The sequence below is a fragment of the Nicotiana attenuata genome, unplaced genomic scaffold (assembly GCF_001879085.1).
Source record: "Nicotiana attenuata strain UT unplaced genomic scaffold, NIATTr2, whole genome shotgun sequence".
Lineage (NCBI taxonomy): Eukaryota > Viridiplantae > Streptophyta > Magnoliopsida > Solanales > Solanaceae > Nicotiana > Nicotiana attenuata.
The window spans coordinates 1-14956 of record NW_017679207.1 but is presented as its reverse complement, the minus strand read 5'-3'; the positions used below and the strand labels follow the sequence as shown (position 1 = coordinate 14956).

The window sequence follows — 14956 nt, the reverse complement described above, 5'->3', positions numbered from 1 at the left end:
ACCCCTCCACCCTAAAACCACCCATACCCACTGCCACCCTTGTGTTCACTTCTCTCCATATCTACTGATTACCTATACATACATATACATATAGCTTTTGTTCCTAATATTCTGTTTTGTGACAAATACTTAACTTGGTTCTTTAAAGTTTACTCCTTTTTTCACTGTTCAAGTATCTGAAGCTGTTAGCAGCTTTTGTTTTTTGGTTCAAACCCTTGTTGGGTTTTCAGTTTCTGAGCCTGAGGTATGTTTTCAATCTTTTTCTTGGTTTTTTTTGTGCTGCCATGGATGTTGTTGTGCAATGACAATTAAGCCCATGGTGGAGTTTGGTTCATGAAAACAGATTTAAGTCTTTTAGAATTTATTAGGTTGCGTGAGCTGATCAGATTTATTAGCACTTTAGTTGTATTAATGCTAGTCTGTGTGCTTAATTAGTTGTTATTTAAGTATGCATTTAATGTTTCAGTGTAGTAATCTTGAAAACAAATTTCTTTCAGTAACGTTTTCCTGTTCATTTAATTTTCTCCCCTATTTTTCTGAATTCCTTTTAGTTTTTTGGATCCTGTTAAAAACATCAATTTCTTTCATTAATAGTTTGAATTCGTTTTGGGGTCGTGATCTTTTTTGTAAAACGTAGAAAAAAAGTAGTCTTAGGAATTTCACCATCCTTTCTTCTATTTTATTTGGAATTACGATACTCTCAATTATAATAATCTTTTTGTAGAAAGACTGATGTTTTTTTTTTTTTTCTGGTTCAATCATAGATAAATGTAGAACAATTCCTATTTGTTAGTTTAAAACTTAAGTTGTCGGTTGGACCTTTTTAGGGGAGTCTTGATGTGAACTACAATTGTTGTTAAGAGAAATTCTGGCATACATGAGGTGGCAACTGCTACTGGAGTTTGTCAACTTTGCAAAACTCCTGCGTGTCACTTTATTGTCATATTCTGTATTATATGCAAACTAGACATCTTACCAATTGACAACACAACCTCTTCTAAAAAAGATTTTCTTTTTCTTTTTTCAGTCGGTTTGTGGGTGGGGTTGGATGGAGGGAGTGAATGATGGTAATAGTTGGCTACTGTCTGAACTTGCAACTACTTTGTTTTCGTTGATAACGGTAGTGTAGTTTCCGAGTTCCAGTTCAAGGCAGGGCAAGACGGGACTCACGGGGGTTGGGGGAGCCTTCCCCCAGGGAAAATGTGCCAATTTGGACACCTCGATTATTCCACATGTTATCTTCCACCCGGTAAATTTATCCACCAACACATAGACAGATGGAAAGAGGTTACCTAGCCTTTTTATCTTTGCTGGTTCTCTCATAGTTTTGACCTACTTCATTCACCTAATTCCTGGTCTCACATAGTTTTCACCACCGCTAGGCCACGGCAAGCAACCAGTAGGGACCCTAGAATGCAAAATGACCGGTCATTTCACCGCATATATCGCGTCCTGAGTCTTGATTATGTACTCGTGTGGGTAACTCGTCATCTTATGACCTGTTCAGGTTTTAGAATGTTGGTGGGTAGAGCCTTTTTGGTTTCTATCCATAAAAGGTACCATAAAAGATTGTTTAGAGATTTTATGTGCTTTGATAACAGGTTTATATAGGCTGAGTGAAGAGAGCTACTAGGCCATCTTATGCAGATATTAATATCATCTAGTATTCCAACAACAACAACCGAGTGTAATCCCACAAGTGGGGTCTAGAGTTGGTAGGATATACGCAGCCTTCCCCTTATCCTGGAAGGGCAGAGAGGAAACATAGGTTGTTTCCGCTAGACACTCCGCTAAGAAATCATCTAGTATTCCAGTTGTGGTCAAACTAACAGCTAACACAACATTCTTTTCCTTATGTACGTTGTTTGCTAGATTGGGAATTCCTTTGGAGATCCTATACTAGAAACAATGTTTATCAGCTTATGGATTGAAGAAAGGAGATAATTGTCAATGTCTTTATATATATTTTGAGTAGATTCTTTATTAGCATTAGTCGTTCATAAGTGTGTTTTTGGTGCAGCTTACAATGAGAGCTTTTTCGATTTTGTATTCGCCCTCAACAGGCATTTAAGTTATGGCGGTGCTTCTGATGAAGAAGAGGAGTGTGTTCCTTGATGGGGTATGTTAATGCATTGTGGTTAGGAATTACTAATGACCTGATTATCTGGGCAAATAATGCATATGTTTATTATATGTAACTTGTAAAAAAATCGCAGGGAGCATGTGGAGTAAAGATGAGACAGCAACCGCTTATGTGGATCATCTGTATAGTTATGTTGTTTATTGTATATAGGACCACTAATTATCAGTATCAACAGACAGAGGTATGAGTGCTTGTACTTGTATTGATTTGCTAACATTTGCTACTTCTGCTTTTGATGTTTAAACTGTTGAATGTGAAAGAATAAGAGATATGTTTCCTTTTATGTAATACGGAGAAGCTGGCTGATACATTTTTGGCATTTAAGTTTCTATTTTGACCTTCTAATTCTGGTTTACCTGAACCTTGATAAAGTTTTGATGATGAGCATTTTCTCTTCCCTGTTTACCTTTTCAGATAGAGTCGAGATTGGATCCATTTTATTCTTCGCAGGTAGTTATGTTTTTGTTTCGTCCTTCAAAATTTTCTAGCTTTCTATACCTTACAGCACAAGGTAGAGGCAATAGGATTGGCTTTTTGAAGCCAAAATTTTTAATTCATCAATGGCATTTCTTGCTATCTAAATTGACCGATGCGAAACATAAATAAGCAACGGAGCACTGTAAGCGATAGAGTGGCCGCAGCATGATGTGCTTAGGTTCAGCACCTAAAATAGAACTTTCTGGCTTTTGTGTGAACTAGCTTGCCCATACAAAATTCTCATGTCACTTGGATGCCGTTTATTCTTTCAACCAGGACCCTAGTTTGGATATGAGAAGTTTGAACAGTTTGCCTCGTGGTATTATCCAAGCAAGATCAGATCTTGAGTTAAAGCCTCTGTGGTCAACAAGTAGTTCGAAGTCAAAGGCAAAGGTCTTACTCTACCCTTTAACTCTAAAATATAGAGCAACCTTCTTTTGATACTGATATGTTATTTGTTACCATGCTTATCCAAGATATTAGACCATCTCTTCCTCTCGCTGGGTTGTCTATCACTCTTTCCTCCAGGCTGCGTGCATCTAATTTGTGGCAATGTTGTGTCTCCATTTTCAGGCTAGCAATTCTAGCTGCCATAACTTGTTGGCAGTTCCAGTTGGCATTAATCAGAAGAGCAACGTTGACGCTCTTGTCCAAAAGGTATAACATCTAATTTAAGTTTCTCACGGACAACTTTCTGTTTTTAGTAACTTCCGACTTCACTACCTTATTTTTATCTGTAGCCTAATTTTGTTATATTCAGTTTCTTTCAGAGAATTTTACTGTCATTCTATTCCACTATGATGGTAATGTTGATGGGTGGGAGGACCTCCAATGGAGTAAAGATGCCATTCATATTGTTGCTCACAATCAGACGAAATGGTAAGAAACACACTATATTCTATCATGGATTAGAAAATTTTGAGCACTACTTGCAATTTTGGCGTGATTTAGAAGTGCCGTTCAACTGACGTGCAGTGTGATTTCAGTGAAAGCAGAGTAATACTTTGTCCATTAGTTGCTTGAAATTAGACTGTGCTGTTCATTGATATAAAACTTATTGTTTACTAATCCAAAAAAGTTGCTAGAAATTAGCCTGCATCATAATAACCATCCATGATACCCTGCTACCCTTTGCTGAACAAATGATGACATATTGTACTTTAAGGACCTAATATGGCCTCCTTTTTTATGCAAAGTTTTCTTACTGAGGAGCTCTGCATGTAGCTTGTATGGTTTATGCTAAATAATATCTCAGCATTGTTGTGCATTAATTTTTGATGCAGGTGGTTTGCAAAGAGATTTTTACATCCTGCAGTTGTTTCAATCTACGATTACATTTTCCTTTGGGATGAAGATTTGGGTGTGGAGAATTTCCATCCTGGAAGGTAGAATGATTAAACAAGTTTTCTGTTGGCCTTTTGTTTATCTTAATTTTTTTAATCTACCAATAGATATATTTGATACAAGTCACTCACTCCTGGTGAGTATTGTGAATAATGATTCTATGAACTTATTTTATAGAAATAAGCAGATGTAATCATTTGAGTCAATATATGCACTTGATGCAAGTCATTTACTCCTGGTGGATTATTGTGAATAATGATTTTATGAACACCTTTTTTAAAGAAATAAGCAGTCATTTTAAACATAAATCAGTAGTGATTTTGTTTCTATAATCCTGAATGTTTTTCTGTTCTCTTTTATTTCAAGCATTTGGCGTCAAAAGTTGTGACATGTTTCCCTGTCATTCCAAGCTTTTAGGAGATGAACTATTTGCAGTTGCTTCATTTAGTATCTACAGTTTGTTTTGATAAGGAGTATCTACAGTTTGTTGCATTTACATTATCAAGTCAATGGGTGTTTTCTATTGCGTACTCTTTAACCATGCTTCCTTTTTTAGGGAGCTTTCCTAGAAGGATGTTTGTTATTTATCGTAATAACACCGATTCTTATACGTCTCTTCGCTAATTATAAGTTTCTTTCAATTGCATCCTTTTGTTATTTAGGTACCTTGAAATTGTGAAATCTGAAGGACTGGAAATTTCTCAGCCTGCTTTAGACCCGAATTCTACTGGTATACACCATAGAATCACCATACGAAGCAGAACAAACAGGTTCCACAGGTACGTCTTTCTGGTGATCCAACCGGGCAAATTCAACCTTTTAGTCCGCCTCTTTTGGAAGAATACTGATGCACAAATCCTTTTGCAGAAGGGTCTATGATATTAGAGGTAGTACAAAGTGTTCAGACGAAAGCGAAGGGCCCCCATGCAGCGGGTAAGCATAATGCAATTAATTGATCAGACTGTTATTAGCCTTTGGGCATTGGTTGGTTAGGATAAGCTTTTGCATTCAGTTCTTGATGATCAAGTTGACCCGTGGTTGCAAGTTGACCCTTTGTTATATACTCTCTATTCCTACAATTTTGTTCTACAAAAAAGAGTTTGAGAATATTTAACTTCTCTAGTGCCTTCACTAGATGAGAGTTCTTCCAGAAATTTTCTGTTCTATGTCATTAACAGAATGGGTTTATTCACTGTCTTTTACAGATTTGTGGAGGGAATGGCTCCGGTCTTTTCAAGATCTGCGTGGCTTTGTGCTTGGCATCTGATACAGGTAGAACTTGGTTTCTCTCTGAGCTGAGGCCAGACCACTTTTAGACCGTTATTAAAGCAACATATACACTTAATTATAACATAATCAGGTATAGGACTGTAAATTTGAGAAGAGTGGTGGATTTTGATATTTGGATTTATAGATTTGAAAGAGGCAGGCAGAGTATTCTCTAAGTGTTTGGATTGAGTGCTTGAGTTTTTGTTACTCGGTTTATTTGATCATCCCGATGAATGGTCCCTTCTAAGAATTCTGGCGACTAAAGATCAGAATTCAACTGTGTGTGCCTGTGTTCTATGTTACATTTTACTTATTGGGGTGGGGAGAAGTGTTCTCGTAGAGATGATGACTATGTCTTGTTTGTATTGCAACTTAAACTGTTTCTTTAAATTGTTGTATTTTCTCATCTTATGATAATGTTTATTTTCATTTTGGGTTGAAATGCTCGTATACTGTTAATGTGCTTTAACTTAAATTAGCAAAGCTCAACTTGGTACTTGGATTACTTTTCACTTGCACTTTTGGCATGTCACCAGGACGCACTATCTGCTTGTTCACACTCCTAACTAGTTTCATTTTCCGGTCTCGTACTGATTCTTCCTGTTTAATTAAGCTTCTAATCGTTGCTCTTTCCTGTCAGAATGATCTCGTTCATGGGTGGGGAATGGACATGAAACTTGGTTATTGTGCACAGGTGAGTTAACTTTTTTGTGGCTGCTAAATTTTGGTTTACTTCTTTTCGACTTGTTAATTTACAATATGGACCTCTCATCCGTCCCTGTGAATGCTTTTATGTTTGTTTCCGCTGATGGTAGACTAGTTTTCATGAATGTCTGCTTTAGAGTGTACAATAGGAGTTCTGAAATTTAAATTGCTATACATTTCTCTTTCCTCTCTAAAACTGCAGTTTCAAGTTTAATGTTCTTGAATCATTCCAAATTCATCGAACTCCTGGCTCACAAAAACATCATCACTTTATGACCTGTTTCAAGTTTAATTTTTTTTGAATCATTCCTAATCCATCAAATTCCTCATAAAAACATCATCAGTTTAGCTCTTCGTTAAATTTGGTAGTTGCCTTTTAAGGTGTTATGAGCTAAGGCTCTCTCGAAAACAACCTCCCTATCCCTTCCGGGTAGGGGTAAGGTTTGCGTACATTCTACCCTTCCAGACCCTACTTGTGGGATTTTACTGGGTTGTTGTTGTTGCCTTTTTGAGGTGTTACAAAACATTTTTCGATGTTTATGTAGATTGTCATATTAACTTTTTGGATTTTGTCAGCTCTTTTGCTTTAGCCTAGTATTTCTTTTTCTTTTTTGTATCAAAGCTGACTCTTTCCGTCTTTCTTGTACTTCTTGCATCTTCTTGATGCCCTTTTCTATAAAAACTCATTACTTCATCAAATAAAAAAAAAAAAAAATTTCGATGTTTTTATTAGCTTGTAATGTTAGCTCTTTCAGTGTGGAAACACCAATTGCTAGCCTTTGCTGGCTTTCTGAGATGAATAGCTGGGACTAGATGTCCTGGTAATTTCCTTTTACGGGGTGTAAATTTTCGTAAAGCTAAACAGCCCGACTGCTTAACATAGCTAGACTCTTCATCGTAGCCACTTCCTCTAGACTTAGATGCCATTAGGGCAACGATTGATTGGATACTTGATATGTTGATGTTGCTAATGTTCATCACCTTCAAGCGCCATGGGTGTGGGTTAGTGCATTATTATTGCAGTTTAACAATAAGCTACTAGGGTCTTACTTGTGCTGAGGTTATATAGTAGGACTTTATTAATAGTTTCATCATTATTTCTCTTAAAATGATGAGCTCATTAACAGCCCTAAATCTTCTTTAATTTAAATATTGTAGGGAGATCGATCCAAAAAGGTGGGAGTAGTTGATAGTGAATATGTAGTTCACCAGAGCATTCAAACTTTGGGTGGCCAATCTTTGAAAAAGGTAATTTTCCTTATCCATTTGAAGGCTAAAGGCTCATTTTTGTGGATCTCCTCATTAATCATCTCAAGTATATCAGATAAGTTGTACTTACAGTCTACTACAGATAGAGGCTACGGTATAATCGTGTTGTTTGCTTCAATCTACCTCCGTTAACCATACTTTTGTCTTTTGTGCAGGATTCAAACCCTGAAGAGTCTGTGAAGGTATATGCCATTCTACTATGTGCTTCGGCAGTTTGATTTTCTCAATATACATATATATCTGCTGCTGATGTTTTTGCTAATTCTTGTCCTTGAATTTCATTCTCTTTTCCTCTGACCTACAGAGACACGTTGTTGACGTGAGATCTGAGGTGAGAGTCTTGCTTTGTACAATTTCGTATTTTTGTCCCTTCAGTTATCTCTTCTGTATTTGATGACATTTCAAAGCTTTGCATGTTTTAAGATGACAATTCTAAGCTTTTGCATGGTATAACATCCATTGCTCGTGTTGTCTGCATTACAATCTGCCTTCCATCTAAGCTTATTTTCCGCTATCATCCCTTATTTTACAGATTCGGAGACAATCAACGTATGAACTGCAAATATTCAAGGACCGGTGGGCACGAGCTGTGAAGGAGGACAAGAACTGGCCAGATCCATTTAAAACTAAGGCAGAGACGTAAGCAATGGTATGAACAAAGGAGAAAGTCAAAGTTTAAGCGTAGATGAGGTTATCTGAAATTCAATCAATGGGCTAACAATGACTCAACAAATCGGTTATCGTCTGTTGCATTGTGGCATTCAATCACAACCAGTTCCTGTCAGATGATTAGTTCTTAAATTAGTCCCCATAATCCAATGATTTGTTCATTATTTGGATAGGTTTAGTTTCTCCTAGTTTTTGTGCTGAATGTATTTATTAATTTTCTTCTAACATTTTTCTCTCAATTCTCTTTCATGTACATCATTTTTTTGTAACTAGGCTTGGTTGGTCACCTTATATTGCCGTTGGTTTTAATTTCTATTTTCTTGTGTGGTGATAATTGAGATGGAAAAAAAGTTTATATCTGCAGTTAGAAGCTAATATGATAATCGCAACAATGTTGAAGGAAAAACAGCCTCATCCCAATTGAAAATGACAAGGAAAAAGAGTAATGAGAAAACAAACAAACGAGTAGACTGCCGCCATAGCCAAACCTCATCTAGAAGGTAATCCTACTTGGGACAGACCAACTCTAACATCCTAGGATTGACGATGAAATCTGATTTTTCTATTATTGGTTATTATTGAAGGATTTGCTACTATCAGATTTGTTGATTGTCATTCTAACGTGGGATGTACCCAGGGTTGGATCAACATAATATGGGGCTCAAGGCGAAAAATAAAAAGTGAGGACTTAAATTTTTTTAATTATTTTTTTTTTACTCTTATAATTTATCGAAATCTAAAAAGGTTATAATCAATTTTAATTATTGCTAATGTCTAACCAATTTGTTCAATCTCTCTTGTGTAATCATGTTGAAATTTATTGATATAGTTTTGAAATTTTTTTTCAATCGAGGCAATTGATATAAAAATTGTTAACGGTAATTGAATTAACACTTTTTACCTGATTGAGTTTGCCTATTAGAGTATTCTTCTACTTATATAATTTTTCTTAGTACTTTTAATTCTAAATATCAGCTGAAACAAATGATACTGTAGTAATTACTATGTTTCAAGAGTCACTCAATGTTAAGGACGAATTTTAATAGTTACTTATCAAAGTAGCTTGAAAAATATCTACAAAGGCACTCAAAGAATTAAGAAAAATTATTTTAAACTAACATGGTAAGACAATCAATTTAAGTTGGGATGAATTAAAGACAGGAAACAACTAGTAACTACAATTTAAGATGTGCAAAACTTTTAGCTATAACTATTTTATGATTTATAAATTCTATCAATAATGCATAATTATTAAATATTATATATATTATTTATAGATTTTGGGGCCCTAAGTATTTGGGGGCCTAAGTGTATTGGTCCAAATTTGGCAACCACGGCAACGGATTAGCAAGACATGGGACGGAGTCATTACAACACAACGACTTATGGTCGTTGTGGCAAAGGACGACGACCAGAGGCGGGCAGCTGAAATAAGATAGTATTGGTAGTTTAAACTTAGAAAAGGACAGGAAGAATATGCCTTTTGGATATTCTTTATGTTGTACTTTTTAGGATTTTTTGGGAAAGGTCCCTTATAAATAGGAGGAGATAGTAAACAAAAAAGGGATCTGCCTTTTTCGAAGAACACAGTGTAAGAGAAGAGAGGGAATATACGAAAGAATTGTCTTATTCACTTTATCTAAGCACATGTTGTTTAACCTTCATCCATAAATCTTTAGATTTCACATTCATATCAACTGCAGACCCTTTTTGTGTCGACAAAAGGAAGAATCACTCAATCACATAATCATTGGGTGGCAATTCCTTCTCATTATAACCATTGTTGTTTCTTGTATTTATTGCACATTCATGATATTATATACACTGCCATTAAGTTCACTGGTTGGCCTTATTAAATTCTTCTCGCTGTACTAGACTTTCGTTTATTTATTCTAGGATTTATTAAGCTCAACTAAGATTCACCCCACTAAGTTGTTATCGATTGTTTTTGCTCAAACAATTTGGCGCCGTCTGTGGGGAGGTTTCTAGTTCAAGCTATAGTTCTTTCTGGATCATAAAGAAAAAAGCGCATCTCTTCCTCGTTTGCACCACTAACAATGGCAGGAAAAGAAGATGCGAGGTCGAAAACGATAGCAGGTCTCACTACCAACATCTTGAACACCATCAACAAAGATGGCAGAGAAAACGATGAAAACGCGATACTGAATGCCACACCCAGGCGGAATGCTTCGCCTCCCCCCACGAAAGCATAACTGCTTCACACGAAAAGGGAGCCTCCACGTCAACAACAGAGGAAGCACCACCAGCAATAAAAAGACTACTGGAAGAGTGGCTAACAAACACTCTGAACAACATACTCGATAAACCCGTCCAAAGGGAGAACAGAGATACCACACACGTAGATATCATAACCACCATTGGCGAACAAGAGGCCCCCTAAACAGGTAACACTCACGCCACTGATGATGCAGGTAATGACACACTCACAGCCATTCTGAAGAAAATGGAAGAAATGGAAAACGAAAACAAGGCGCTCCGTGATCAGATGAAGGAGCATCAAGAAAGGGTCGATAAAATACCAGGCGTCCTAAAGTTATTACCGAAACGAGACGCTGGTAGAATCGTTGAACAGCCGTATAGCGAAGGAGCAGCCCTCCATGCCATTCCAAAAACCTTCAAAATGCCACCGTATCTGAAGATATACGATGGCACTACGGACCCAGAGGATCACATCGTTCACTATGCCACAGCAGTCTAGGGCAATGACCTTCCGAAGGAGCAAGTACCGTCAGTACTACTGAAAAAATTCGGCGAAACCCTAGCAGGGGGAGCCCTAACCTGGTACTCACAACTGCCGACGCGGTCGATAGTAACGTTCGAGGAAATGGCGGACAAGTTTATCACCGCTCACGCAGGGGCTAAAAAGGCGGAAGCCAGGGTGAACGATATTCACCGTTAGGCAATCGCCCGACGAGGGACTCAGAGACTTCCTCGCCCGGTTTAACATGGTGAGAATGAGCCTACCAAATGTATCAAAGGGGATGGCGGTAACGGCCTTCCAGAACGGGTTGAGCAGGAACGAGTCGAGAGCAACCATAAAACTACTGAGCAGACTCATATCTTCCTACCACCTGGGAAGAAATTCACAATGCCTATTGTGCCGAGGTAAGAGCCGATGAGGACGACCTCAACGGTCCGATCCAACGGCTGACGTCAGTTCAAGCAGAATCAAGGAAAGATCGTCGTAATGACGGTTGAAGGGATCAATTGGGTCCCCATTTCGGCCGAGAAAGACATCAGCCTTACGTCAGAACAGCCGCTCCACCACCGCCTCGTCACATGGATGGCTCGACCCGTCACACAGGGACTCAACGTAACGAAAGAGGTATGCCTCCACTCTTATCTGCTCACAATTTTTGTGTTTCCCCTTCAGAAATAGTGTACGCACTGGAGAAGCTCGGCACGAAGGTACAATGGCCGTTAAAAGATGAAATCCGATCCAAACACTCGGAAATTGAACGCTCTCTGTGAATTTCACCAGGAGCGGGGTCATAAGACCGAAGACTGCATAGGTCTGCGGCAGGAGGTGGTGAGAATGCTGAACTAGGGACACCTGAAAGAGCTAATGAGCGACCGAGGGCGAGCCAACTTTGCCCGTGGACGCAAACAACCCCAGGGACCTCCAAAGCCCCCCTCTCCCGCTCGCCCTATCCAAATGATCATCGGTGGAGGCGACGAGGCAACAATCAACCATGTGAAATTCACCACTACACACAAACTCAAGCGGTCGATCACTCATGAACGGTACGATGACCTCGAAGATAGTATCACCTTCGACAAGTCAGATACCGACGATTTGACTTTCCCCTCATTACAATGCTCTTGTTATTACTCTACGTATTTCGGATACTGATGTACAAAGAATAATGGTGGATAACGGAAGCGGCACGTGTATTATCCATCCCCGGGTCCTCGTACAGATGAGCCTCGAGGATAAGATAATACCGCGTTGTATAACACTAACGGGTTTTAATAATGCAGTCGAGCGAACTTTTGGAGAAATAGTGCTACCCGTTTTAGCCGAGGGAGTCACCTTGGAAACAACTTTTCATATCATGGACCAGGATACAACTTACAACGCCATCATAGGACGACCGTGGATACACGCCATGAGGGCCATCCCGTCAAGCCTCTATCAAGTGATCAAGTTCCCTACCCCATGGGGAATATTCAGCCTCCGAGGCGAACAACGCACTGCTCAAGAATACTATCGTATCGCCCAGGATTGCACACACACCCGACAATTAAAGGGAGCCAACGCGGAAGCATAGCAATTAGCGATGTTGAGAATCAAATCCGATGTACAGACGGATGTTATCAAATATCCCGACATCGTGGAAGCCGCTGAGTCGACGATAGAAGATCTCGATCCCGTCCAAATAAGCAACAGCGACAGCACAAAGAAGGCTTATACCAGGCATAATCTCTCGGAACTAGGTATATTCCATAATTCCTAACTAACAATGCTGACCTGTTTGCTTTCTCCCATTCAGATATGCCAGGCATTCCGAAAGACATCGCCACGCATAAGTTGAATGTCGACCCGATCTATCCAAAGGTGCGGCAAATAAGGAAAAAGTTCAATGTCGCAATCAACAAGGCTGCCAGCGTGGAAGTTGATAAGCTGCTCGCCAACGGTTCTATCCGAGAATCAAAATATCCCCAATGGGTCGCAAATGTGGTCATGGTAAAGAAGAAAAATGGGAAATGGTGGATGTGGGTATATTTCACAGATTTGAACAAGGCATGCCCGAAAGACTCATTTCCCCTGCCTCATATCGACCAACTCATGGATGCAACAGCATGGCACGAACTGCTAAGCTTTTTGGATGCCTACTCGGGTTACAACCAAATCCTCATGGAGGAGGAGGACCAGGAGAAAACTACTTTCATCACCCATCAGGGAACGTATTGTTACAAAGTCATGGCATTCGGGCTGAAGAATGCAGGGGCCACATATCAAAGGTTGGTCACCAATATGTTTAAAGATCAACTCGCCAAAACGATAGAAGTTTACAGCGACGACATGTTGGTCAAATCCAAAAGGAAAGAGGACCACATCGACCACCTTACAAAAGCCTTCGACATATTAAGACGATATGGAATGAACCTAAATCCCGAAAAATGCGCCTTCGGCGTAACCTCAGGAAAATTCCTCGGTTTCTTGGTATCACAAAGAGGCATCGAGGTCAATCCAGACCAGATCAAGGCCATCGAAGGAATACCCAAAATATTAACCAGCAAAAAATAGGTACAAAAGCTGACTGGCTGGATAGCCGCCCTGTCGAGGTTCATATCACGGTCATCCGACAGATGACATAAATTTTTCAACGTGCTGAAGAAAGACAACGGGCTCCAGTGGAGTTCAGATTGCATCGAGGCCCTGAGAAAACTAAAAGCCTACTTGTCCTCGTCGCCACTACTCGCTAAAGTAGAACCCGGCGAACGCCTCCTAGTCTACCTGGCCGTCTCAGAAGTCACGGTAAGCGCAGTTGGTCCGCGAAAACAAAGGTACGTAATCTCCGATTTATTATATCAGCAAAACCTAGTTGACGCCAAAATGAGGTATCCCCACCTCGAAAAATTGGCTTTAGCATTGGTCATAGCTTCACGAAAGCTTAGACCATATTTTCAATGTCACCCCATATCGGTGGTGACGACTTTCCCCCTTAGGAGCATCCTGCATAAACCCGAATTGTCGGGAAGATTGGCCAAATGGGCCATAGAATTGAGCGAGCACAATATAACATATCAGCTGCGAACACCGATAAAGTTGCAGGTACTCGCCGACTTCGTCGCCGACTTCAGTGCCGAAATATTGTCCGAGGTCGAGCAGGAAGCACTTCGCGCCTCCCCTGGGCAACCCAACCTCTGGGTCCTCTTTAACGACGGCGCATCTAATGCGTCGGGGTCCGGACTGGGACTCGTACTTGAAGTCCCAATAGACGAAGTGATTCGCCAGTCTATACAGTGCCCCGAAATGACTAACAACGAAGCCGAGTATGAGGCCGTAATTGCAGGACTGAAACTGGACCTCAAATATGGTGCACGACGAGTCGTCCTCAGGTGCGACTCACAACTCGTCGTTAACCAAGTTACTGGACTTTCCAAATCAAGGAGCAGAGGCTACAGAAATATTGGGCAGAAATCCATAAACTACTGCCAGAATTCGATGAATGCCGACTCGACCAAATACCCCGGGCGCAAAATATCGAAGTAGACGGCCTCGCCAAACTGGCAGCAACACCAAGGAAATTGTGGTCACCCTCCCCCACTCGTCGATAGACCAAATTGAGGTACATTCTATAAATTTAACTTGGGATTGGCGCAACCGCATCATGACATATTTACAGGAGGGAACATTCCCGCAAGACAAAAAGGAAGCCAAAAAGCTTCGAATGCAAGCAGCCAGGTACAGCCTCATAAATCACGACCTTTACAAGAGAACTTTCGGTGGCCCTTTGGCAAAATGCCTAGGGCCAAATCAACCATGGCGCGTGCTCGAAGAAGTACATGAGGGTCACTGTGGTGCCCATACAGGCAACCGAGCCCTCGTCAGGTGCCTCATTCGGGCAGGATATTACTGGCCCACTATGAAAAGGGAAGCCGCGGATTACGTCAAGAGATGTGAGTAGTGCCAAAAGTACGCACCTATGATACACCAAGCGGGCGAACTCCTCCACTCCGTCACCTCACCATGGTCGTTCATCAAATGGGGAATGGACATCGTTGGACCCCTCCCAGCAGGGCGAGGTAAGACACGTTTCCTTTTAGTTTTAACTGACTACTTTTCCAAATGGGTGGAAGCAGGTGCGTTCGCCCAAATACGCGAACAGGAAGTCATCACATTCATATGGAAAAACATCATATGCCGCTTCGGCATCCCCAAAGAAATCAGCTGCGATAATGGACCTCAGTTCACCGGAAAAAAGACGACTAAGTTCTTCGAAAAATGGCGCATCAAGCGAATACTCTCCATGCTATACCATCCCGCTGGCAACGATCAAGCTGAATCCTCCAACAAAACAATATTGAATATCATAAAGAAAAAGCTTGAGG

The 14956-nt window shown here is 40.2% G+C and overlaps 1 protein-coding gene across 2 annotated transcripts; it reads left to right on the top strand.

The window, feature by feature from the left end:
* The first annotated feature begins 6 nt into the window (after positions 1–6).
* On the top strand, positions 7–8191 carry LOC109221726. Of its 2 annotated transcripts, none has more exons than XM_019386185.1 (16): positions 7–244; positions 2021–2119; positions 2217–2324; positions 2558–2593; positions 2897–3013; positions 3194–3277; positions 3381–3499; positions 3904–4005; positions 4627–4743; positions 4832–4897; positions 5170–5236; positions 5874–5927; positions 7097–7186; positions 7363–7389; positions 7512–7538; positions 7740–8191. In XM_019386185.1, exons 2-16 carry the CDS (start codon positions 2075–2077, stop codon positions 7848–7850), a joined length of 1170 nt encoding a protein of 389 aa, XP_019241730.1. In that variant the 5' UTR covers positions 7–244; positions 2021–2074; the 3' UTR covers positions 7851–8191. The 2 variants fall into 2 exon arrangements, with proteins under 2 accessions (XP_019241730.1, XP_019241731.1); XM_019386186.1 differs by lacking the exon at positions 7–244 and adding an exon at positions 1075–1249.
* The last annotated feature ends 6765 nt before the right edge of the window (positions 8192–14956 follow it).

Excerpts from the sequence above, each read along its gene's own strand:
- LOC109221726 (XM_019386185.1), top strand. The coding sequence starts at position 2,075 with ATGGCGGTGCTTCTGATGAAGAAGAGGAGTGTGTTCCTTGATGGG. Across the intron at positions 2,120-2,216 it reads GGAGTGTGTTCCTTGATGGG|GGAGCATGTGGAGTAAAGAT; the intron begins GTATGTTAATGC and ends AAAAAATCGCAG. Across the intron at positions 4,898-5,169 it reads GAAGGGCCCCCATGCAGCGG|ATTTGTGGAGGGAATGGCTC; the intron begins GTAAGCATAATG and ends TGTCTTTTACAG.